At 45.4% G+C, this 26,547-nt stretch overlaps 1 protein-coding gene across 4 annotated transcripts in view; it reads right to left on the reverse strand.

Moving 5' to 3' along the window:
• kat6a (K(lysine) acetyltransferase 6A) overlaps nucleotides 1–26,547 on the reverse strand; it is a 35,059-nt gene continuing 8,512 nt past the window's right edge. For 3 of the 4 annotated variants that reach the window (XM_040050035.1, XM_040050037.1, XM_040050036.1), the window contains exons 3-17: nucleotides 20,726–20,834; nucleotides 19,113–19,228; nucleotides 18,588–18,669; nucleotides 18,189–18,303; nucleotides 17,165–17,478; nucleotides 15,382–15,494; nucleotides 14,219–14,334; nucleotides 13,528–13,669; nucleotides 10,812–10,973; nucleotides 10,214–10,307; nucleotides 9,814–10,045; nucleotides 7,586–7,796; nucleotides 6,821–7,495; nucleotides 6,418–6,679; nucleotides 1–5,731 (exon numbers count right to left, since the gene is read on the reverse strand). In XM_040050035.1, the coding sequence (XP_039905969.1) occupies nucleotides 2,403–5,731; nucleotides 6,418–6,679; nucleotides 6,821–7,495; nucleotides 7,586–7,796; nucleotides 9,814–10,045; nucleotides 10,214–10,307; nucleotides 10,812–10,973; nucleotides 13,528–13,669; nucleotides 14,219–14,334; nucleotides 15,382–15,494; nucleotides 17,165–17,478; nucleotides 18,189–18,303; nucleotides 18,588–18,669; nucleotides 19,113–19,228; nucleotides 20,726–20,834 (6,072 nt within the window). In that variant the 3' untranslated portion in view covers nucleotides 1–2,402. The remainder of the gene's footprint in view (nucleotides 5,732–6,417; nucleotides 6,680–6,820; nucleotides 7,496–7,585; nucleotides 7,797–9,813; nucleotides 10,046–10,213; nucleotides 10,308–10,811; nucleotides 10,974–13,527; nucleotides 13,670–14,218; nucleotides 14,335–15,381; nucleotides 15,495–17,164; nucleotides 17,479–18,188; nucleotides 18,304–18,587; nucleotides 18,670–19,112; nucleotides 19,229–20,725; nucleotides 20,835–26,547) is intronic. The other variant, XM_040050038.1, reaches the window with a different exon arrangement.

The raw sequence follows: 26,547 nt of genomic DNA on the forward strand, positions 1-26,547 counted from the left end.
TACATGAATGGCTCAACATAATTTATTTTCATTTTATGTTAAAATGTACAGAGTTCTTTGAAAGTACTTGCTAAGAAAGAAAAACAAAATGGAAAAAAATGGAAATACATACAGGGACAGAGTCGAGAGTTGAGGCAGCTGAGCTCAAATCAACCTTCACTGTGTGCCCAGCTGTCCCGTCCCCCCACCCTCTTTTTATTTTGCGCTCTCTCTTAGCATACAACGCAACATGTACAATTACAAAGGATACAAAAAGGGAAGCAATATAAACAGACAGAAATATACTGAGCTCATTTTTACATGCCTCTTAAATGTAAGGAAGTCATCCTATGCACACACAGAAGTAAAAAAAATAAAAACAAAAAGAAAACAAAAAGAATGCCGAGTAACCTTTAGATATTTGTAGTCCTTTTGTTTAAAATAGCATTAATATACTACACAAAGATAGAAAAACTCTAGAGATGAGATGGAATGGAGAGGTTAAAGGCATCTTAAAGTCACTAAAAGTGAGTGGTAATTTTTTTAAATTTTGAGTTTCTTAGTAATTATTACCCAAGAGGCGAGCTAAAAAATATGTTTTTTTTGTCGTTTCCTGAAACAGAAGTGAAAAAAATGACAGTACCAATATCAATGTCAGAATTTCCTTTTATATTATAGAAAAAACATTTTCTCTACAATAGGTTTCTAAAGTCAAAAAGAGTCAGCTTGTGTCATAAAAGAAAGCTGCCCAGTCTGACAAAATTCAGAAAAGAAATGAAACCAAAAAAGTAAATACAGAACAGAATACACACAAAGAAAGTTTGTATGCCAGGTCTGTATGACAAATGAAAACTCCTCTTTTGACTAAGAATACCGATACGCGGCCCAACAAAGTCAACCACGACCCTACGGGACCTCCGATCCTTGCCTCCGACCCTGCTTCTATAATCGAGCTACAATCCCAGGGCCAAACCTCGCGCTAGATCGAGCATTCAGGCACACCTTCACAAAGGCTAACCGTCCGCTGCCACACTTTTAGCCAATGGGAGCACAGAAACAACAATAACAAGATTAAAAAAAAAAACCCAAAAGAAAAAACAAATTTTACAAAAAACACACCATTCAGAAGCAGACCCCTCGACCTCTTTGGGTCACTAACACTTAAGGATGCGAGGTCACCTATAGTTAACCGACTTTCCTTAAAGTAGTTACATGGAAATCCCACCGTTTGTTCTGCATTCCCTAAGCTGCTAAAAAAAAAGGCTGACATTGTATACCATCTGTCAGTGGAGTGTGGACAAAAACAGTTGAATGTTTCCTGAGCTAGCCATCAACTGGAGACAGCTAGTCAGTGTGTGTTTGTATTTATATATATATATATATATATATATATATAAATGTGTGTGTGTTTGTATGTGTGTGTGTGCTGAATATTGGGAAGTACCAGAATATTTACATCGAAATGTTTCAGAGTCGCGGCAAACTGGAAAATAATGCTACTTGTTTCATTTATGGATATATAATATGACAGTAACACGCTAGTCTCTTCTGTGTCTTTGCTGTGTTTTTGGTACAACACTGTCCATCCAGGAAGACAGAGACTCTGGAAAACAGTCAAACACCTCAAACACCCGAGGCCCTGCTCCACTGTGCTCTTCTGGAACTCACGAAAAGCCGTGGGGCCGAGCGGCGCCGGAGATGTTTGGGCATTTCTGAGAGAGCAAGAGGGTGTAATCACCATTTCAGAATGCCACGCGTATAAAGATCAAAGCATGTAAGGAGGTCGGACTGCACACACGTATTAAAAAACAAACAAACAAACAAACAAACAAAAACAACAACAAAAATAAGGTCAACAGTATGTTTAACATAAAACAACAGTCCGCCTGCAATGTTTCATCGTCTCTTTTTTCAAGGTAAGGCTTCCTATATTAAAAGATTGTGTGCATGGTTGAATATACTCAGTAACCACCGTTCACAGTCTGACCAGGCCAGGTACTCCTGTACCCTGTGGACTTTTCTGTGGACTTTTCCTCGTCATACTTCGTCGTTCCTTACTGTCCTCCTCAGTGTCGAGAGGAGGAGTGGACTCCTGGGCCCGTGTGCTGGCCTGGCCTGAAGCTCCACGGCACGGCCGAGGTCCACGTACACACCAAATCCTGCCCAAATACTCCCATACACAGCCAGCTGGGAGGGGAGGGGGAGACGAGCCCAAATAAAAAAAAGGGACAAAATGACAACACAGAAAAAACAAAAACAAAAACAAAAAACAGGAAACCCAAAGACCCTCTCTGTCCCCATCACCTTCACTCCACTGGTGCCTCTGAGGCACTGGAGAGGGTGAACAGGACTAATGGACATTTAGAGTACAGCGAGCATACGCTCTGGCCCCTTTCTGTCTCCTTTTTTCACTTCTTGGCTGCTCATCTGCTCATGTAATGTGGCTGTTTTGGATAGCTGTGATGGGAGGGGCCAGTGTACATCATGTTCCCATGGTGATTGGGCTGCATAGGCTGCTGTGGGTAGCCCTGCCCTCCCATCATGCCCACCTGCATCTGCATGGGGTACTGAGCTGGCTGATTCATGTATGCGGGGTTGCTGTGATAACCACTGTTCATCATAGGCTGAGCCATTCGGTAGCTGGCTGACATGGGGTTCAGAGTCGTCATGTTCATAGAATTATACGGTGCCGTGGGCATGAGGTTTGGCATCATGCCGCGCTGCACGGCCAAGGTGCGCGGCGTACCCTGCATGGCCACAGTCCCCGAGCTGCGGCTATAGAGCTGCTGCTGGTGCGGGGCCGGGGCCAGCTGCTGAGTGGCTTTGGACCGAATGGAAATGTGGCCTTTGACGGTAGTCATCTGGCCCTGCAGCCGCTGTGTGTGCGGTGGAGGTCCTAGGCCAATGTTGGTCGTGGGCATGTTGCATTGCAGCTGCAGAGAGCCCAGGTTCATGGAGCCAGAGCTAAGGTTAGGAGGTGGGGTCATAGTGGGCTGCCCCTGAGGAAGGGCAGTGTGGGGTGAAGGGGCCAGCCCAGGATTGGAGAGAGAAACACTAGTGGCATAGGAGGTAACAGCGGCAGAGTGAGAGTAGGGCATGCCGTGGGGCTCCATGATGGTGTTGGTGAGCTGCTGGAGTTTGGCCAGGCTGAACGTTGCCGAGGGCTGGGGGTAGCCCCCTGTACCAAAGTCCTGACCCATGCGCTCATACAGGGTGCGGCCCCCTCCTCCACCTCCGCTCTCTGGAATCTCCATGATCATGGGCGTGGAGGCAAAGCCATTGCCCATGCTGCACTGGGACAAGGCCTGCTGTGGTGGCGGTGGCGGGGCCGAGGGTGGAGGCTGAGGGTTGGGCGCTTGTTGCTGCTGTTGAGGAACCTTTTTTGTTGATTGCTGCTGCTGCTGCTGGTTGGTGCTGGGAGGCCTCTCAATCACACCACAGCTCTGAGGAGACTTAATGCCACAGCTGGGGGTGTTGGATGGCGGTGGGGGAGGCGGGGGCTGGGGCACAGCACTGCCCACGTTGCTGGCACCTGGTCCACTGTTGGGCCCTGGTCCTGTTTGTTGAATGAGGCTACAGCTGCCCATCGCTAGCTGGGATGCAGCATTTCCTGTGGAAGATGTGAGGCTGGGGGCTGGCACGAAGGAGCAGCTGTTGGACTGAGAGGAGGAAGAAGGAGTGGCAGAGCTGGAAGAAGAGGACGCCGAGGACGCTGAAGCCGTTGAAGCCCCGGCGACCACGGCAGCAGACATGCCTCCTCCATTGCCCCCGTTTCCTGTTCCATTGCCCCCTCCACCCATGGTGGAGTCGTAGCTGCTGGGGTTGTCATAATTCTCTGTAGTGCTTTCAATGCTGCCCAGGTCACTGAAGCCACTGTCCACCACCTGCTGCGAGTGGTCCGACACAGACGGCACATCCATCATCGGCGATGTCTCCATGTTCTGCTGAGAGGGGGCAGAAAGCGAACTGGGATGCTCTGGAGTGATCTGTGTGTAGCCACCTCCAGCGCCACCGCCACTGCTCCCTGCTCCGGTGGGGCCAGGAGTTCCACCCCTTTGCCCTGCTGGTGTCGTATCCACGATGCCCGATTGCAGCCCTGGGCTGTTCACAGAGCGCACAGACTGACTGGGCAGCGGGGGCACTGGTGGATTAGGGAGGGGGCTGCTGTGCTGAGAGGCTCCACATTCCTCTACTAACGCTAGGGTCTCCTCTTCAGGCTCGCCCGTGTGACTGTAGCTCTGCAGGGTCCGGCAGGCGGCTAGGGTCTCTTCACAGTCCTGGTAAGCGCCGTGGTGTGGCTGGGGCTCAGTTTCCTCGTCCTGGGCTTCCCCCTGCGTCAGGGACTGAACAGCCTGCATAGTCTCCAGGTCCAGCTCATTGGAGTGGTGATGTGAGTGGTGCGAGTGATGGTGGCCAAGCTCCTCCTTGAAGTCAGGGTGCTGGTGAGGGTGGGAGTGCGGATGCTGGGGTTCCATCAAGAGTGTGACGTCTTTATCATCCGGGTGCAGGGGCTGCAGCTCCATTGGCTCAGAAGGAACAGACATGGCCGTGACCGTTTCCACCGCCGCCGCCGCCGCAGCAGACTCCTCCTGCTCTCTGCGCCTCCTCTCCTCCTGCTGAGGGTCTGCTGAGGGGGGCCGGCACTTGGTCTCCTGCACCCTTTCCTCAGCCTCCTCCTCCTCCTCTTCCTCCTCCTGTTTGCTGACGTACTCCTGGGCCACGCTGTTCTCCATGCCTAAAAAAGGCTCTACACCTGGGGGTTCTTCTTTGACTGGAGGAGAGTTTGCGTGTGAGGCAGACTCCTCCTCCTCGTCTTCATCGTCGTCTTCGTCTTCAGAGTCCGGACTTTTTCTCTTTTTACTGCTGCTGCTCTTGTCTTCTAAGTGTCCGTCACCCTCATCGTCTGCATCGTGGTCGTCACTTCGCCGGCTTCCTGAACCCGGCGTGACCGCCGCTCGCCTGTTCACGCTACCACCACCACTGCCCATGCTGCCACACTCCTCTTCCTCCCTTTCCTCATCATCATCGTCTTCCTCTCTGTCACCCATATCTGTGTCCTGAGGCCGGGACTGCGGGGCCCGGGGCCCTGAGGTGGAAGAAGAGGAAGAAGGGGAAAGCAGTGGACGGGATGGTGGCCGGCTAGGTTTGTCCTCTTCCCAGGCTCGCTCGATGTCCTCCTCATCATCTTCCTCCTCTTCTTCCGGGTCAGAGGTGGGAGGTGGTTTGGGGGTAGGCTGTGGTGGCTGGCGGTTCTTGGGCGGTCTCCCCCGCTTTCTGGGCATCTTTTGTTCAACGGGCTTAGGGAGATAGTCATCTTCTTCGTCAGAGTCTTTTTGTTTGACGTCTCTGTCCGTGTTAGTTCTGCAGACTTGCTTGCTGTTCCGGTCATCCGTCTGCAGCAGCTGAGGAACTTTGTCCATCTGCTGCTGCTCTAGCAACCTTTGTCTTTCCTGCTCCTGCCTGTCCGCCTCCTCCTGGGCCCGCTGCAAGTACCAGCTCCGTGGCTTGCGACCAGGCTTCATCTTGATTTTGGGTTGCTGAGGATTCCCACTTTGGGCCTGGCCGTCTGCAGCTGCTCTCTGGTTGGGTCCTGTGCCAGGTGGCTTGCCTCTTTTCTTCCAGTGCTGTGGTTTGCGGCTCTTTCCTTTGGGCCAGCCTTTCTTCTTTTTGACTGGGACTTCAGGGTTGCCCCCAAGGGTCTCTGATGGGGTTGCTGTCAAAGCAGCTACAGACTTCGGCATAGTTGTTAGCTCTGCAAAGGAAAGAAGATGAAGTGGTTAGATACAGCTACTGCACAAAGTTCTGGCCAGACTGTGAAAATAAATGTGATGGCTTTCCAACTATTCCTCTGAACAGACTAAATAACTAAACTCCATCTTAACCAGTGAATGTCAGTAGGTGCCCGTAACTCATCCAAAATCATCAGTTCAAACAACTGTACATCAGAGTAGAAGTTACTTGGAGATGTCACCACTATCATAAGGCCAGGAAGAAGACCCAAGCTTTCACCCTCCCCATGCAGACATTGTTAGGATTGTCATCTCTCATAAATGGGAAGTTACTGGAATATTTTTTATCATTGTCCAACATTAGGTGAGTTTTACATTGACATGGACTGAGAGGCTGCAATCCAAGACAGAAGCCTCTGTTAAAACTCAACTAAAATTTGCAGTTTATTTCAGAGCACTGGCACGCTTAACAGAGTAGCTGGAATAACGAAGGAGGCAGACTACCTCAGTAATCTCCAGGACAACCTTAAACTTGGACACAACTATGCCAGCATCAAAGCAATAACCAGAAACACACATTAAAACTGGTTGTGGAATGGAAAAAAAGCAGGCTAACACAAAGGTTTTGGAATTGCCATGCCAAAGTCCTACCCATGTATGTACGATTAGTCCATACATGGGTAGTCCTGCACATTTCATCACTGCTCACCATCTTCCTCCGAATCTGTGAGGTTGGAGAGTCGGCCCCTCTTTGGCGCAGGGTCAGACAACCTCAGAGCAGACTGCGGTTGGGGGTAGCGGCGCAGCGGGTGACCCAGTGGAGTCTCCTCCTCCAGCCTGGGCATAGGCCTCTCTGAGTCAGAGTCTACAAAAGGCTCATCCAACACCTCCGTGGTCTCCGAAATGGTCTCAGTCACCACGCTGCTGTGAGGGTGGCTGCGCGGGCGAAAGCGGCGCTTCCTCATGGGCTTCTGGGTAGAAACGGGACAAGGGATTAAGATGTGCTAAGGAGCTTTAGAGCAAACTGACAACTTCACAAGCAGGAAGCTACTTTTGCGATTATCATTATCATCATTATGATAGCTGAAAATAGAAAACTGTTCATGTCTAACCTTGCATTTGAGCCCTGATTTGGTGAGCATAGGAGGGGAGCATCCCCTCTCTTCGTCATCTTCATCATCATCATCCTCCTCCTCTTCTTCGCTGCTGTCACTGAAGCGGCTCTTCCTGACTGGAGAAGACTCGCTCAGCCTGGGAATCACAGGAAGCTGTGGGTGACCCTCTCCGGGACTTTCTATCAGTCTGGGCTTCGGGCCTCTCTTTTTCCTCGGTGGCCGGCCTCGTCTCGTGGGGGTTATGGAAGGGTGCCTGCTCATGTCGAGTGTGTGAAAGGCTGTTGTGTCCGCTTGTCTGTCCAAGGAGAAAAGGGAGGGCGGGCTGTTGACAGTGCCTGTGGTTTTTACCCCCTCTGACCTGTCCTCGTCCTCATCATCTTCATCCTCTACTGGACGGATTTTGGGTGGCCGTCCCACCCGCGCGCTGTCCTTCACCTTACCCCAAGGCCAGTTTTTGGGCGGGCGCCCTCGTGGCCTGCGTTCGCCGTTTGTTGGCGGAGGGGGTCGTGGTGGTTCTGGTACAGGCGGTGGGCATCGGACTGGAGGGGGAATTGGAGAGCTTTGGCCAATCGGAAATCCTAGAAAGGTCTTCCTTTCCTCCTCCTCTTCTTCATCCTTCTTCCCTTGCCGCACATGCCAGGACATCTGTGGGACCTTGTGACTCGGCTTAATCTGTTTAGAAAATATACAATTAAATTAATTACACCAGAAAGCAAGTCTGACAAAATTTATTATCTTCACAAATGCAATGGCAATCTTTACCTCCTTGCGAGTCTCTTCCTTTGGTTCCTCATCCTCCTCCTCCTCATCATCATCATCGTCATCATCTCCATCAGCATCAGAGACCACGGTGTTGGTTACTATGACAGGAGTCCAGCGGAGACACTCGGGGTCGACCTCCAGCTGTCGTGGCCGGGCCTTTAGACGAGCCATGTGGTTGGCCACCAGCTTCTCCCTTCGCATCAGGATGAGTCTAACAAAGTCAAAGCAAAAACAGAAAACATGAGCCCTCCGGACGCACATTTTTCTACATTGAAGCATCGATACATTGCAGACAAATATGGCTGTGCAGGTAAATGTGCAGATATGTGCAGCTATGCCAACTGTTCAGGGATTTTTTGTTTTTTCCTTGGATAGAAACATTTTGCTTTCCCCATAGAGGTATTAGCACGGGCCAAAGGAAAATAACGAGCACTGCAGTTAAACTATTTTTTAACCAATTACGTCAACTGGGCTTCTATTTACTCAGCCACAACAGACATGTTTGTCTATAAAACCGACAAAGCTGTAACAGAGCACCTCCAGTGCAGCAGATAAATCATTCACAGGTGGATACAAGGACCAAAATTGGTACATAAACTCTTTTATGATTAAAAAACCGAGTAAGGATGAAGTAGAAGGACAAAGTCTTGCATTTTTGAATGATCTAAATGTCAAAACGTACACATTTGACTGATTGTTTTGTGTAAACAAAAAACAAAACAAAGTGAAGACAAGTTGTGTCAGCCAAATTTTAGAATAAAAGAAAAGTCTTCACGCATGGAATACATTACTTAGCTGCATGCATCATGGTGCTTTCAAAGAGGTAAAAAACCTTGACCTGCACAGCATTGCCATTGGAGCAACATCTCATTGCGCTTACTTTGCTTTTCATGAGACCAAGAAGTTTTAAGTTACAAATTTGACTTACTTTTATACTCACAAGCCCAAATCAAGAGTAAAACCTTCTAAAATAAACAATGGACAAATGGCAAAACTTTTAACTGGCTGCAGAGGAGCAGACAGACTTAGTGCATATATGCACTTCTGAAAGATCATTTCACTTATCTGCTGCACTACAATCTTTACACCGTGCAGAGCACTGATGCTTACATGCGCAGCCCCCAAAGATCTATTCTCAGTCAGGAAAAACCCTGCACGCATGTGTTTTTTGTGGTGCACCTAAAAATAACTGACAGTAAGTGCAGTAAGCCCACATACAGTAAAGACACAGAGTCTTCGCTGCATTATTTGACACAAATCGACACATCTGTGATACAGTCATCCAAATATTCAGGATAAATAAAATAGATCTTTTTTGACAACACAGTTAAAAGTTTAGAGTACCAAGAAGCTGCTTTTTTAACATCTGGCACAATACACATGTGCTTGGTAAGCTGCCAGGACACCTCAGTTTACAAACTGTGACATTTCTGCACATAGTGTACTTTGCAGTTAGATGCAAGTCAACTTTTATGTTGTTGTTTTGTAGGTTGTTGAGGCCTAATAACGTAAGAAAAAACAAATCTTTGTTTTGCTGAAAATTTATTTTGGGAACAGTGAAGGTGCACGTTGCCACTGATCCACTAGCTAACATCCTAACAGCTGCACAGCCTGACTCTGGTGGTACCACTACAAACACCAGGAGAGTGCAGTGCAACCTGGCTCTGGACGATTAACTGATTAAAATCACAAGTGGCTGTCCGTGTGACTCCGGACAGCATGTGAGATCCCATTACCACTAGCATCATAGCTGCGTGTCTGGGGAGCAGCCAAAGTAATGCAGCTTAACCAACTTATGCAATGCATGTGAAAATATAGGTTTATGTACTGTTTGTTCAAACATCGTTTGAATGTTAAGTTTCAGTGCCACGAAATTTGTATGGCTGTTTTTGAAATCTCAATTCTAATCTTTTAAGACTTCACACTGACATGTCTGTGTACCTCCATAAGAAGGCTTTTCTGTTTTGCTTTCTTGGTGCTGCCACTGAAATACTTGTTCCACATCAAAAATCTGAATCTACTGTAACCGCATTTACTGCATATTTTCACTTGGTCTTTCTCAAATTACACTGGGTCACCTTAGTAAAACGTTTTGGCTGCTTAGACCAAAAACCAGCAAATTCAGCATTTCAATTAAAAAAAAAAAAAAAGGCAATAGTAGCACAAGCAGAACGACTTTGTTTATATTTGGGCCATATAAAAAAAAAAACATGGAGTATATTTCTGACCGGTCTCCCCGCTGCTCCAGCATGTTGAGGCTATGCAGGGTGGTGGTGATGTCCTGGGGGCAGATCCCCGTCAGTTTGCTGAGCTGTCGTATGGTGATCTGCCGGTCGCGGAGCTCGTGGAGACACTCCAGCACCACGCTACGCCAGTAGGCCATGTAAGACAGCCGACCTAAGTCCGACAGAGGCTTCTCCGGAGATCCTGGCTGTCCCTCTCGCTTTGACAGCAAGTAGCCTGCAGGGAAGGAGGAACCGGAGACAAGGGCATCATGAGCCAAATGTTTGAATTTAGTCATTATGTCTATGAAAAGAGGAACCATCAGTGTTTAGTTAAAGTGAGCCCAATATTCTCATTTCAAACTGTGATCATTCTATTTGTTTTTAGAAAATAAGCAGCACTTACTGAAGTCGATGAGAAAACGCCCATAGCCCTTGCGCTGGTACTGTGGAAGAATCATGATGCATGATACGTTGTATTTCTGTTGACAGTGCTTCTCCTGAAGAGAAAAAAAGACCGACACATTTAACCATTAGAGGAAAAAAGAAAAATAATAATGGAACCACATTATAAAGCAGGTCTGTGTGTGTGTGAGCTGGGTGTTAATGGTGCTGTGTCTGCTCCCTAACTGCTGTGCTTTGGCAGTGAGGTTGCATGTTAATGGGAGCACCTGCAGAGGCAAACTCCACAGAGGGACAATGGTGCTCACAGCAGCCACTATTTATCTGGGACACCACATGAGCATTTGTATGTTTTAGGAAGTTATTTCAGCTTCATTTAATCTGGGAGAAAAAAAAATTATATATATATATATATATATATATATATATATATATATATATATATATATATATATTTATTTTCTTTTGGAGTAAGTGTTTATATAATCCCACAACAGAGCTGTATTTTGCTTAAAACTTGTGGGAGAGTCAAGAAAACACAAAATCCAGACAGAATAGATCTTTGCGTTGAGTGGGGGAAGATGAACTGAAAGCCATACTACCTTGGAGAAGTAGCCAACAAGGTGGCAGCCTTTACTGTCGTTCTGGGTGAGGACGTAGAAAAGGAAGGGCTCCACATCGTAGTAGAGGGTCTTGTGGTCCAGGAACAGTTTAGCGAGTAGACACAGGTTCTGACAGTAGATTGTGCTAACATTCCCATCAACCTGTTGAAAGATGTTGGTAAGAAAACAAATCAGTGCAAAGCACAGGACTTCCTAAATAGCTACTTTCTCATCCCTGAAACACTAAAGTGCTGAGTTAAATCTCCAGGCTGCTGTTAGGGAGCTGTGGAGCAGAGTGAAGGTGAATGGATTAGAAGTTAGTGTTAGGCTATGATCTCCCCTGTGTCCCTGTAGACTCCGAAATACACAGAGGCTGGAGAGAAACGACGAGTGGTAAAGAGACGGAGGGAGGCTCAGGTTGGCAGACGGCCAGTTATCTGTGCTCTCCTCAGAGAGAGGAAAGGACTGCAGAGTGGAGGAAAACAGAAGCTTCGACGGCCGTGTCCTGCAGACAACAATCCACTCAATTCAGTGGCTGCTGTGCTTAACTGCAAATTCGTCTCATTATAACTTTGATACAAAGAACAGGATATTCCACTAAGGCGGGTGAGGATGTCACAATCACTTTAAGGGTTTTTGACTAAGATATATTTATATAGTTGGTGGGAAAGCATTATGCTATGCAGAAACTTTCTCCAATAAAGGGTAAAATTGGACAGGCAGCGTGGGAAACATTTGAAAGGACTTGTGGGTTTGTACTGTGCAACTGTGTGCAGGTCTGAGGTGGTAAGAAGACTAGATAAAAGTTCATCTAGTGGCAAGTAAGCCATCATTAATTGCCTTTTTAATTTTCTTTTTTCATTTACAATGAGATACATCTAACAGCAGGCAATTTTTCAAGCCCAACACACAGAGCAAAGTGTTTATTTTATGAGGGCATGAACAGGCAAGATGATCATCAAGTTAAAAACACACTAAGCTGATGATTTTATTTGCTTTTCTTCTGCTGGGACAGCCAAGACACTAAAACAATGCAGCCAAACAGGAAAATATAAACTAAACTCAAAACACCGTTAGGAGATCACGGCAAGTGATCGTTATTTTATTTTGCACCCATATCTGACGTCTGAGTGAATTTAATCAGCAACCAGACAGGAAAGTGGAATTTCCAGTACTAACACTTAACACATTCACCTTATATGTAAGAAACCTCAAACTGGGAGTCTACACAAACCCGGCCTGAGGTCGTCACAGTGCTGGTCCTAAGCGAGGGTTGCATCAGTTAGGGCACCGAGCATAAAGACTGTGCCGAGTCAAACGTGGATCCATCCGCTGCGGTGATGAAGGGAGCAACCAAAAGTACCTTTATTTATTTATTTATTTTTTTCAGTTAGCGAATCACTTCTCACTTCTCTCAGGGAAGTCAGAATGCACTGGAATGCACTTCTACAGCAGGGAGCAGCTGCATTCCTCTGTAGGGCCACGAGGTCTTGGAGTGCGGTCACACAGACACAATCCAATACCTCGAGGGAGGATTGGCCAGCGTAATGCTTTATGTCATGTGTAGAAAACAAAAGCCCTTTAGAGCAACTATTTATGTTGCAGCAAATCGCTCTCATTTCCCAAACTGTCAAAATGACGTCAGATTTTCCGTCATCAGCGACAGAAAATGAACAGAAGTCGTCTCTCTTTGTTACAGCGCTGGCCACCGTTACTTAGCTGTTACACCTTCTGCACTTTGAGTTTATCAAAGATCACTGACACCCAGGCATCTTTCAGTCAATCCATCACCTCCCTGATGTCTGAGATAAACCAAAAACAGCAGAAAAACACTCAAATGAGCTTCTCCAGATCCTGATTTGTAACTACACCTTGCCATAACGCAGAGTTTCTGTATTCAACCATCATTTGACCTAACGATTATGTATTCAATTCTGCCCAACAGGCTTGGGAGTAACTCACAGTACTCTCATTATACACAACTAAACCTAACAATAGCATCACAGTGCAGCAATATTTGATGAATGTGCCTCAAATGGTGAAATGGTTAAAACAGTCACTCAGTTCAATTCCAGACGGAAACACAAATCCCCTTTGGGGCTGCTCGGGAAATACATCCAGTGTAAACACTGCCAGGTTAAACTCGTTGAGCTGCCCGCTGTGGTGACCGCTTGTGGCGAGGAAGCAGCCAAAAGTGTTTTCAGGTGACACTCACCCATCACTATATCTGCTTAACCGAAGAGGAAAAGGACCAAAAAGGAATTCACTGAACTGTGGTCTTAGTTTCCCCCCACTGTCCTCAGCTGACTGAGGCTGTAAAATATAAGACAAAGCTATACGACATACTGCGTATTACGTAGCAGCCTTTTTACAATATCACAATAATGGCTACTGTACTGTTTCACTGGATACATGAATGCATTTGCAGGTCTGTTAACTGTGCCTGCTTTAGTGTGTTTCAAAGACATGTTAGAGAGGATCCTCCTGTAAGAAGCACAGCGTGAATTAAAATAATTCTTAAGCGCCTGGATGCAGAAAATACTTTGTGTGATTTTTCCTTTTTTATTGTGCCATCTGGAAGTTGCTGGTGTTTTTAGAAGTTCTTTAGTGGTTTTTGAAAGACTTCATTCCCAGCGAGTTATCTCCAGTTTAAAAAAACAACAACAAAATTTAAAAACAAAACAACACAACAAAGCCACATCTGCAACTTCCTCACCTCGAATACAGAGATGTCATCCTTCCTGTAGATCTCATTGGCAGGAGGGTGGAACCAGTTGCACTTCTTCATGTGCTGGTAGAGGATGCTGCGACTTTTCATGTAGCGCAGGCAGAACTCACACAGGTAGAGTTTAGGTAGTCTGGAAACGGGAGCGCAAAGACAAAAGGACAAAAGAAATGGTTTTAACGGTTTTGCTACACAAACAAACAAATCCCAACATTTTTCTTCTTCAGCTGGAATATTTACTGGTCTTTTATAACAATCGGCTATTGTTATCCCGTCTCCAAAAGGCAAATGTCAAACTGGGTTTGTTTTTCCTCCAAATGTCATTTGCTGAACAATTAAATGTGAAGGCTTTAAGAACTTCTGATTAATTTTTTAGAATAAACACTGATATCTTTGCTCTCACGCCTTTTTTCTGTGCGCACTTTTCCAGTTTGCATCCATCAGGTATTTTAAATTGCTGAGACAGAAACATACACAGTGGGATGAATTTTGGTGAACAGCAACAAACTGCAGAAATGCACATTTAAAAACACCTCCGACTACGGATCCCTGTCACAGAGGGTGGCAGTGTAAACGGCTTATGACGAGCTCCATTATTTGGGTGGTAATTTCTACACCTACGAGCAGGATTGTGAGCTAAGTACCTCATGCTGTTGCGTTACATTATGGTGCGTTAGCTTACCTGCTGTACTCCTGCGGGTATGGAGACGAATACCACGTCTGGATTTCATACTTGCCAAATTCAATGACTGACGGGCAGCGCATTTGAGGGTCTGGCGGACCCGTCACGCCAACTTTCTGTTGGGAGAAGGGAAAAGGCAGAGATGTTTATGGTTAGCTACAGGTTTACAACTGGCGGGGGATTAGCAGGCCATGAGCCAAGCAGAGACACCAGAAATCATCAGCAGAGTATCTCAGACTGTTACAGCAGGAGAGGGCACCAGGTTTATTCTCAAGTTTACATTACTCTTACGTGGATCTTCCTGGTTTGCCCTTCCCAGCCATTTACATCATGTACTCACTGTACACGATATTCACTGTCACCCAGCCTGGAACAGTTCTGCTCATTAACTCACACACTTACACACTGTGGCTATTCCACATCCACAACAGCGTTTTAATACGACTCCCATGGTGTTAACCCCCACACCCACTCTCTGGTCAGTTTACTGCTGCACTATTCCCTTAAAACAAGCCATTAATGTGGCTAATTTACACTTCCTCTCTGACTAACGTATCAGAACACTGTCGTTAAAGATGCCCCGCTCAGTCATCGCACCATCAAACACAAGACTCGTTTTACGTGCTTTATCGAGACCCAGTCTTAAACATTCATGGGTAGTTTTACTCTTGCCCTTCTGTTTATGGAGCACAGTTTGGCATCAATCACAAGCAGAATGTGAAATTCAAGCAAATGTCCAACAACAACAGTAAAGACTAATCAGCTTGTTGTAAAGCTGCTGTCCTAAATTCAATCCATTTTATTTGCATCTTGAGGTCACGGCCTGTGTGTGCTGCATCTATGGTAATGGATCATTTTAATATCCATATTGAATCTGGCAGCTGTTCCTAATTTCTTTCCTGCACTTCTTTGACACACACACAGGGCCTGCAGCCCTCTGTGAGCCAGCAGCTTCATCTCTTACAACCAGCCAGCTGTTGACTTGGCTCTTTCTGACCACATTCTCACCACGATTGAGATTTACGTGTATACCCTCCAGTCTGGCAGCCTCAGTCCCAGACTCACAGCTCTCAGATTCCCATGCTGATGCAATCTCATTGTCCAATTTGGCCAGTGTTCAGCGTCTCCCTTCCCCACTGTTGTCTCGTAATAATCACGCGTACCTGTAGTGCCAGCTCCTGGATGTGTCTGAACAGCTCGATGTCTTTTTCCGTCAGGTTCTCGTGGCCGGGCAGTTTGTCATCTTCGTCACGCCAGTCGCTGCCTTCCTGATTGTCTGGGGATTGAAAGACAATCAGAAGTTATTTCGAATCCCAAGATGTCTGCAGACTTTCAGGGCGCTTCACAACAAACAGCTGTGAGGCTCTTATAACAGGTCACTTTCTTATATTAAAGCCTGCAATCACAGGATGTTAGAAAGAGTAACATTTAGGTGAGCAGCATCCCTAAATGCAATCAAAATTCCCCCAAGAGAAGTAGCTGAATTCATGTGAATCACATGCGTATGTTGGCGTGGATACAAAGCCTGTTACTTCAACTCAAGGCTGAAGCCACAACTCACAAATCTCTTCATCCATAATCAGTCCCATTTTATTCTGAAAGTTCTGACAGGAAGCGGACGTTCGTATCTCCACCACTTTTAGGACGTTGCTCCCGTCGCTGCCATTCTTCATCCGGCCACGCTTTCCTCCGTCTCCAAAATAAGTCACATCGCCGACATGCACGCTGCGCCCAGTGATCGCTGCTCTAATTGCTTCACAACAAATCATGCTCCCTCAGCTTGTGTGGAGAACGAACGTACGGGCCGCGCCGTTTCTGATTTAATGACGCAGCGAAGCGCAAATTATACGTCCAATTTGGCATATGATCTGTTTTTAAGGCGTTTTTTCACAATACATCGGTTGAATGAACGGGAACAAAACCGCTGCTTGTTCTTTGCCGCAGTTTGGCGTCATTTGTGCTCGAGCTACGGTCTGTAATCTCAGCGTGACACACGCATCGTACACAGCAAAGCCTGGTTAAAGCGAAAGACACCGTTTTTCTACACTTGACAACAACCTCACTTCTGACTTTAAGAGCGATCAAAAACATCACACCAGCTGTTCAACAAGTTTGCAGTTTTCCACAAAAGCAGCACGTTACTCACGCTAAACCCTGTGACGTGAAATATTATCAGCTAAATTAAAGCTGCCAGGTTACTTTCCACATATTTATTAAGTTAGCTGATAGCTAAGACAGTCTTTTATTTGTTTTGCTTGCTGCAGGCAGTAAACACACATTAGCAACACAGGCAAGAGTGGAAGAGACTTGTGATAATGGATGATGAGGGTGTTCTTCATTCTTTCTAAAACACACATGGGTGCTCCAGAAACCTGAAGGAAGCGCTGCTGCTCCGTCACATTTATTCTTTACTTATAACTCTCTGCTTTTACTCTAAGAGATTTCAATGGAAACAGACCTGCAGGCAGGCACTTCAAATTACAAAAGCAATTTCTTTAAATGCATAAGCAATCATTTTCTCCGGCTGAGGAAAAAAAATAAAGCAATTCCACACGATTTTTAGCCTTGACCTACAATTTCAAAATAAGTAAAATCACGGCTGAATCGTCTATAAAAGAGGGACAAAGAACACAAAAGCAATGTGAATGCTTCACAGTAACAGCTGATACCTACAGAGTCTGTAAGCAAAGCACCTGCAAAGGACTCATGAAAATAGAGCACGTTTTTTTAAAAAGGTCAATTTATGTAATTGATTCAGATATTAACTTTTTTTTTTACCGTTTGTGTTTCACTTCTGTGCTGTTGCTCTCTCATTAAACATAACAGATCATTAACATGTCTTTATGTGCGTTACTTTATCTCAAAGTTTTGTTTTCATGGCAAATGTGAATCTAAACTGTCTGATGGTATGAGCAAAAAACAAAAAAACAAGCTGATCTTTCCCACCTCTGTCATCTCCTTCGCCTTTGCGGCTGGCTTTCTTTCGGATGCGGCACTGCTGTGAGTAGTCCACCACTTCCTGCCGTGCCTTGCGGCCCTCGGGAGATGGCGTGAAGAACTTTGTGAGGGCATCGATGAGGCCCTTGGTCTTGTTGTTGAAGCGCAGGCTGCTGTGTGACAGGTCGCCGTCCTCCCGCATGGAAAAAAGCAGCCTGTCGTCTCCGGGGTAACCTTCGCAGGAGGAGCTGGAGGAAGAGTTTGCTGAGGCCGAGCGCTTCCGCCGACCGCGCCCTCCCAGCTTCTTAAAGGGCCGCCCCGGCCTGCAGAAGACAAAAGTGTTAGGGTCAAAGTCACAATCGGTCACACATTGTAATCACTCTGCAGTGCAAAAACCACCTAAACATGCATTTATCTGTGTTTGCCACAGTGTGCACACAGTGATTGGTGTGCAGTACAATCTCCAACATACTTGGAACCACCTTACTGCATTATTATATATACAAAAAAATAAAAAAAAACCTTTGGCATTACTCTTTAAGGGTAAGATCTCATTACTGTCAGTGTCTCAAATTTCTGCATGGCATTCGTTAGTATGGAGGACCAAAACAGTCAATATTAAACATAAGAAAATAATGATAATAATAATAAAAGTGTCATGAATGGCACTTAAGGTGATTAATCACCATTAATCCCATTAAATGCATTTTATTTCATTTTAAATAAAATACAGCACTAGTAGGTTTACTACTGCTGTAAATTTGTCTTTGTGTTGATTCTAGTATTCATTTGCTTTTAGTCATTTCACCATTAATTTAACCATTTATCTGATTATTTGATCACATTCTATACATGTTTTTTATGTTAATTATGACAGACACCATTATATAACCCTTAGAAAACATCTGATTACTAAGTGGTTTCTAAGTCCTCCATACTCTCAAACACCTTGGGTCTGTGATGAAGCAGACACAGGTGCTCTCCATCGCAGTGACACCGCCTCAGACAGAATTAGTTGAAGGCGTTTGTGTACCTGTTCTTGGGCCGTCCCAGCGGTGCGTTGTAGCGCCGTTTGATTTGCGCAGCCTTTTCATGTAAAAGCTTCTTTCCCTTTTTCCTTGGTTGGCAGATTTGACAAATCCACATGCCTAGGAGACGAAGAGGAAAAATGGAAGTGTTCACACACTGAGACAGTACAGGCTTCGGTGCACATACGAAGAGGCTCTGGGAAGCTTGTAATGCATTAGTGCTTAACAGTGATGCATTAGAGTGAGAGCCATCAGCTCAGGAGACGGTTTAATCATTAACTGCCATAATAACGGCGATGCAGAAGAGCAATGTAGGAGCGCTGTGTGGTCAATCGGAGGAATAACAGGTACGAGTTGGGCTCGGAGCAGATAATGGAGACGGGATACGAGTCTTGTTTAATTACCTTTTGGCATCCGCGTGAGAGGAGGATCGCAGCACTCCATGTGGAAGCCCCGGTCACAGGAGTCGCAGAACAACATGTTGTCCTGCAGAGAGACAGAAAATAATGACAATCATCTTCAGGTCACACGAGTAGTAGAACAACATATAATCCCCTAAGTAAATACAGGTGACACCGCTGATCAAAGCTGCTGAGCTCATTTTAATTCCATATTGTGATGAGAGTTTTGCATACTTTGCCTTCCCTCCGTCCTCATAGCCTGTTTCATCATTGTGCAACTGGCAGCATGTTGTGAATTTTCCTCTTAACCTCTCCACAAACATTTGAATAACAATCATACCTCGCCTGACAAGTAAGAGAAAAGAGTGAAATCATGCCGATGCTGACTAAAATAGCTCATTCCCAGGATCAATCCCTGGATAGAGACGCTGATGTCTATCAGCGTCTCTATCTGGCACTTAAGCTGAAGATCGAGCGTTCACAGCGACTGTCAGGCTGCCAGGACGCCATATTCCTTCATCCACTCACCGCATTCTTTCCTTGATCCTGACAGCTGCTGCAAGTCTTGCATTCGATGCACTGCCACCACAGAGCCTTGACTCGCGCTGTGAGCTCCGGGGAGAATTTGAGACAGGACGGGTGGCCTGCAGGTAGACAGACACACATACACAAACAAGCACGTCAACATCACACACACTTTTCTCTCACACTCTCACTCTATTTTTTTTTTTTATGTTTCCTGCTGACTGACAGTTGTGACCCACTTGCATCATTGAAGGAAAAAAGAAAAGAAAGAAAGTCCTTTTGGAACTGGAAGCCCTCACTGAATCAAACCTGGCTGCAAAGAGTGTGTTAAAACATAAATGACAATCTGTCAGAGCCGTGCTTTTGCAATGTTTGAAGAGCGGCAAACAGGACGGCCTTGTCTGGGACGAAACCCCTCTGAGGGAAGAAGAGGAACACGCTTGTCTGCTTCCGATAAGAGATGTCGGGCCTTAGCAGGAGTACTACAACTTGCATGCCAATAAAACCAAAAACTGAACCAGGAATATCAACTGGGTTCAAGTTTAAGAACGACACCCGTCCATAATTAAACAATGTTATGTTCAGATACTAAATGAAGTTGAAGTGTAAAGTATTACTGAGAAGAGTGAAGAACATGACTGGACAGTTTAATAGACCGATGAGCTGCTGAGTGTCAGTAGCCACTTAGACCGAATCAACTGGAGGTCTGGGCGGTTAATTAAGTATCAATTTCAGTTACGAAATTGGCTCCGAACAACTGTGAAAACAAAATAATCTGAATACATAAATAACTGCATTAATTTTCACTATAAATAAATCACCTGCAGGCCTTTTGTTAATACCAATGTGTACTCGTAGGTATGTTTTTGTCCCCAACAGCTCCAACTCATTCTTAGTTTACTACATATCAGCCAAGATAATCAAAAGAGGGCCTCTGTCTCCACACTGCTTAGGGTCTATCATGTGTTTGTTTGTTGGATGTGGGAGTCAGCTGAAGTGTGCAGGGTCCTGCCACTGCAAGATGGTCAACACCTGCTAGTCTGGGTCCATATATCACGAGCCTGTTTGCCACCTTGTGTGATAATCTGTTTGTTTTTTTTCATTTGAATTCATGTTCAAGGAAATCCCTTATTTGAAAAGAAGACGTGTGTTTAGGTCCAAACTGTACGATATCTGTCGACTTAATGAATAACAGTGTTAAATGATCAAGATTACTATGCTGACCAAAATCATTATGATTATTATGGACTTATTGAACTGCCATCAAAGGGTGAAAGCAGTGAAGTGTAAGCTGCCTTTAAATGTCTGACAGCAGCTGCGTTTGTACATAAATGCAGTTGAAGTATCAATTAAGTAGCAACATAAAAGATGAAGCACCAGAGACAGCTGCGCGTGTGTGCATGCACACACTGTGACGTTTACATCTTCCTAAGATCCCATCATATTTTAAAGCCCCAGTCTATGAGTCTGAATGCATGCTTTTTTAAAATAACTTCTTTAATGTGTCACCACCAGTTACATGGATGTTTTTGCAGACAGCTGATTGGCTCCTCTTGTGCTGTATCTGTTCTCTCTACAAAACCTGAATAGTGCAGAGTCTTGTAGGCGGCACTCACCGCTGTTGCCACAGTCGGCGCAGGAGATGAGCTCCTCTGGCTTCTTGTCGCGATTCTGCTCCTTGGTCCCCAAACAGAAGCTGCAGATGGGGATGGGCTCCGCCACCGGCTGGCAGAGGGACAGAGCAGAAGGGAAGAGGGGGGAGACGCGGGAGAGAAGAAAGGGGAAGGGGGGGAAAAAAAAAAAGAAAAAAGAAAGAGTCGAGACTGTCAGTCAACTTAACAGCTTCATTGTACAAATGAAAACAAACAAAGTGGCCTTGTGTGTCCCGCCACAGCGGATGACTGTTGCTGTGTGTATTAAGACGCTAACAGTGAACTGAATGAACGCTACAACACCACCTCTGGAGCACATGTGGATTTCTGAACAAAGAGTTTTAAGATGATGAAGAACACGAGAGCCACTATGATTAGCGGCTTTGTATAATTTATGTGGCGTGTCACGTTAGAGACTGCCATCATGTGTCACTGTCTCTGCTGACTCCTCTGCTGTTTGATCAAAAGCTGGGACTGGGCTCCTTAGCTCGTACTGGCTCAGGCGCGTAGTTCCACTGCAGCGTGTCCCATTTTGACACGTTTTTCTCCCTGAAACATACCATTAGATATTCAGTTCTGCGACTGCATGAATCTTTTAGCGGGTCCCCTGAAAGCACAATCCGTGGCAGCAGCAGGTGTGTGCTCAGGCACAAAACAAGCCCGATATCTCATATGCGCGCACGCACAAACCTAAGCCAGGTTTGTGTCCATGAAAACAAAAGGCTGGATAACGTTTTGTTAGACATCAAATAAGACTTGTGTGTCCAATAAAGCTGAAAAATCACATCCCTTAAGCACTGCAGGTGCACTTCACAGAAACAAGCACAACAGGGGGGGAGGAGGAAGGACATGAGGTGACTCTCCTTCAAAGTTTCTGGATCCTGGAAGCCCCGAGGGGAAGTGACAGTTTACTCGTATGCAACCAGTAATTTTCTTTTATCTGTTAAGCAGCTTCAAACAGAATGACTAAGCCTAACGTTAAAATGCAGCCATAATAATTTATACTTTGGTTTTCTTACTTACAGCCTGCATAAATGTTACTGTATGCAAACAGATACAAATAAATGCCAGGAGAACTTGTGCTATGACTTTAAAATTGTTAGTCTTGCATGGTGACCTGTCGTCCTGCTAAAATCAACTTTGATGCTAGCCTGCTTTAAAAAAAAAAGAAGAAGAAGAAAATGCTGAATAATGAACAGCTTAGCCCACATGATTGCTAGCTGTAAAGGTGTGCCAAGCAATTCTGAGTTAAAAATAACTTCCACATGTTCTGAGGTTCAGCCAATGCCTGTTTAGAACTTCATTAGGACAAGAAACATAAACACAAAAAACGGCCTGAAAACGCACCAAACAAGAAGAGAGCTAGAGGCTTCTCCAAGGCACGAAAATCAAAGCCCAACTACAGCGTGTTTATAAGAAGAAAATAAGATGCAACTGTGGCACAGCCACTGACTGTGAGAAAAACACTTGTGATGAACACTCTGGAGGAGCTACAGAGCTCTGTGGCTGAGATGGGAAACGCTGTCCTAACGACATCTGTTGCCTGACTGCTTCCATGTTCTCAGCTCTGTGGCAGAAGAGTAAAGGAAAACCCACTGGTGAAAACGATTCTGCATGATATCTGGTCCAGTGCGTGCCAGCAGTCACAGAGGAAAAAGACTCTTCTGCAAGCTGAGACAATGTGGAGCATTTGTAAACCACCCTGAGCTCTTACATTTAGTCTGAATCCTGCACTGAATATCAGCCCAAACATCCGATGCAGCAGAGATGCTTCTCTGCGTCTCCGCTACTGAAAACAGGACCCAAGTCTTGGACCTGTGATAACTTTTCAAGAGCACATGCTTTGATTGCTGGGCTCTCACAGACCAAACCGTCTTGAACAATCCTCTCTCAGCTGTACCCTCTGTTCTACTCACAGTGGGTCGCAACAGCAGACAGCACCACATATTTGATTTGGAAGATTTTTACTCTAGATGCCCTTCCTGACACAGAGTGTCCTCTGCTGGTCTCAAACTGGGGACCTTTTAGACATTAAGCAAATGTGTAACCCACTACACTTGGGTGCTACCCAGACCAGTTATCGTTTGCATCAGATATCACAAGGATGCATTATAACGACTAATGTCACAGGTACGCAAATGTGATATCAACACAAACACATTAGCATTCATACTGCAGCTCACTGAAGTCTTCATCAAACGAAAGGTGTCATTGCTCAGGAAGGGGAACAAAGAAAAAATGGAAAAGGCACAACAGTAGCAAGCATCAACTGCTTCTAGCATGGAGACAGTAAAAAAAAAAAAAAAAAAAAAAAAAAAAAAAAAAACAAATATATATATATATATATATATATATATATATATAAAAACATAAAAGGATTTTACTTCCTGGTCTGCAAAGTAAAGCAACACTGAAGTGCCTTAAACCCACATTTAATGGCAACCGGGGGCGATAAACAGTAGTTTCTGGGAAAACTGCCCTTAAAGACCTGTGTAATCACTTCTCTGTTGGGTTTCAAGGCTCAGTCACTTATTTTGAGTCATAGTGAATACCACATTCAGACTATTTTATAAATGTTAGGTCATTTTAAGTGTCAGAAAGCAAAACTATCCAGTGGGTGCTTATTGGCATGTGCTTTCAGTCACATCAGCAGGTCTACTTTCATCGCGGTATCTTTTACACTGCCTACGGAAACCAAGAGTACGTGATGTGTGCATCTTTCTTCCTGTGCCGCCCTCGATCACCCTGAAACTGGCACTCTGTCATCATGACTTTGAAACCTTCATCTTTAATCAGATGGGGCCTCTTAACACACTAAACATACTGTGAATCCACAAAGTGACAACCTGAGCTGGCTCTCTGTCGATCTCTTAGATGGATAAATGCTTGTTGTCACCTGCCATGTGCTTGTGCAGTTTCACCGACACATGCACGCCTTAACAGAAAGCAGAGGGGTACAAAAAGAAGATTAAAAAAAAACCTTAATGTCTCCCAGAAGGCACAGTTATGTTAGTTTGTAATTTAAAACCAAACCGAGACAGAAACAGAAAAACAGGACAAATTTGATCTTTATTGGAAACTCTAAACATCATCTGTCTCAAGGACACTTTTTAATCAACACAACCCTAACAATAAAGGTGCTCTCCTTTATTAACGACACAAGAAGTACAAAGGAAACACCAACATGGCAGTGAGTGAAGCTGGTGTTAAGGTTTTTACAGCACAGCAGGGTAAAAGCACGTAGCTGCGCCGAGCTAGGTAGGACGCTTGCTCTGGCAGGGAGGAGACGAGGACAAGAGCTTGATTTATTGGGTTCATTTCCTTCTGACTCAGGCTGCTTCAGCACCCCCCACCCTAAACAGTGCAGGGACTGAGAGAGAAAAGGGGATACAATAAGAAAGTTAAGGGAAGTGAGAGGTAAATGGAGAGAGGAATGGAGCGGGCAAAGAAGAGGCAGATAAGCAGAGACATGCAGGGAGCACAGGAGGAGGACAGAGGCTTAGCTGTGGAGAAACGTATACGTGCCGGCTCTATCTGTGAAAAGGTTTTACAACTTTACAGGCAAAACTTCTATAAATGGTGATCGTGCGCTAGTTTATACTGCGAAAATGTAAAAACAAGTCATTACCAATCTCTATCAGCATTATGAAAATAACTGAGCTACAAAACAAGTCGACAATTTCACTAAAAAGAAATGGAAGTCAGCAACAACAAGGAGAGAAAAAAAAAAAAAAAAAAAAGAGGAGGAGCGCTGTGTGGAAAAAAAAAAAAAAAAAAAAAAGACAGCGAGGACAAAAATAACAATCCAGAGGGCAGGAGAGGGAAGGGAAAGCAATGAGCGAGGGAGAAAGAAAGAATGTGCACCAGTCCTCGGAGCAGCCTGCGTGCTACCAACACCTCAATCATTCCTGACGCTTTAACCCCTTCCATGCCGGCGGAGGTCAACTGCTCCCACTCGGCCTCTGAGCGCTCGAGTAAACAAGAGCTGAGAAAGAGAGAGAGGGAGAGGGCGTGCTGCCTTTCACGCAGACACCTTGTTTAGAGACGCGCGCTACAGCGAGGCTTCAGTTACTGACTGCCACTACAAATGAAAAGGAAAAGCCAATCCTCTTGGAAGTGTGAATCTCAAATTCTTCCCAAGAACAGCCGTCTTCCCAGTTTCAACCTTTCCTTTTAAAGCGCTAGTTGCCAGAGCCCTTGTTGCGCCACGGCGATATTTCAGAAACCTCTCAGACTTCTTCGACATTTAACTTGAGGCGTGCGTGTTTGTGCGGATCTACGTTGAGCTGGCGTTTACACATTTTGGCTCCGAGGATTATTTGGAAGCCACAAAAAAAAGACACACCTTACTGTAACTGTTATTAGCTACCTGCTTTTACAAGACGGCATTAAAAAAAAAACCCCATAAAAACCTGTCATACAAGTAAAAGGTTTCCTCTTAAAAAAAAATAAATCACCTAGAACAACAGTTGTACAACAGTTGAAGACAGCCTAGTCTGATCCAGCTGACACACCCACTGATGTTTTATAGATCCATTAACCACAGAACAGTCAACTCTCCCCCTGTGTGTTAACATGAATGCCGTGTTCAGAGGGATAATAGGTTATTAACAAAAAATACATTTTAAAAAAAAATGGTGGTGACCTGGTTTCCCCTCCATATGCACAGCTCTCTCAAAGACAGAGGACAGGGGAGGGAGACAGGAAGGGGAGCACAATGGAGGGAAGGACGAAAGGAGAAATGAAGGAGGTGGTGGTGGGGGGTGTTGGAATAAAAGGCAATGGGAGAAAAGAGAAAGAGAGAAAAGCGTTGCTGTTGTCCTTGTCTCAAGTCAAGGATCTCATTAACATGTGAGCCTGATCTCAGCTGGCCCCCCAACACTACCACCACACTTCCCTTATGTTCCCTCCCCAACCTCCAACACAAACTCATTGATCACTGTTACAGGGCACGCCGCGCAGCCAGACAACACACAAACACTCACTCCGAGAATCATTAGATGGTCTGAACACTGGTAGTCATGAGACACACCTTGACGTGCTGTCGGTTGGCTTACACGCACGGATGCTCTTGTGACAATAGCTGGCATGTAAAAGTAAATAAAGCATCTGAAATCTCAAATCCCTGTAGCTCCATTGGCCGGGTAGTGACGTGAAAATAACCGGGCTGCGTTATCCAGCGACAGCTTGCGGAAGACCCTGCGATGTGCCGTGCGTCCCCTCCCTTCAGCCGAGCCATCGCCCTCCATTTAAAAAAGGAAGAAAAAAAATCATCGAGGTTAGCCAGGGTGCACGGAGCTAAATCACGGCATCAAACGAAGCGGGACTGGCCGTGCTCCAGCCGTCACTTCCACAGCTGCTCAACACATTGGCTCCATTTGTGGGGATGGTGAGGTTAGCCGTACGCGAGGCCTCACACAGCTAAGGTTCCCGTGCCAAATGCCATTCACATCACTCACTGGTGAGCTCGAGGTTACTGCTCCCCTTTGGGCACTGCCACTACTGCTAATGTAGCTTCTATAGACTCTTGGCCAGTTGCATCTGTTCGTAGCGGTTAATATGTGGCTCGCAGAGTCACACTGCAAGACGGCAAGTGAAACCTGGCTGGTGCCAAAACTGAACACTGCTAAAAACATCTTAGGTGTATGAACACCAACTGCAGGTGATCAAAACTTGAAAAATTAAAACTAAATTTCAACATAATGACCAGCCAGATTCAGATATTTTAACATGACTTTCAGACATTTAAATATCTGTCCATCTTAGTCAAGCTCTTACAGGACATA

Source organism: Simochromis diagramma, unplaced genomic scaffold (genome assembly GCF_900408965.1).
Source record: "Simochromis diagramma unplaced genomic scaffold, fSimDia1.1 OVJJ01000159.1, whole genome shotgun sequence".
Taxonomy (NCBI): domain Eukaryota; kingdom Metazoa; phylum Chordata; class Actinopteri; order Cichliformes; family Cichlidae; genus Simochromis; species Simochromis diagramma.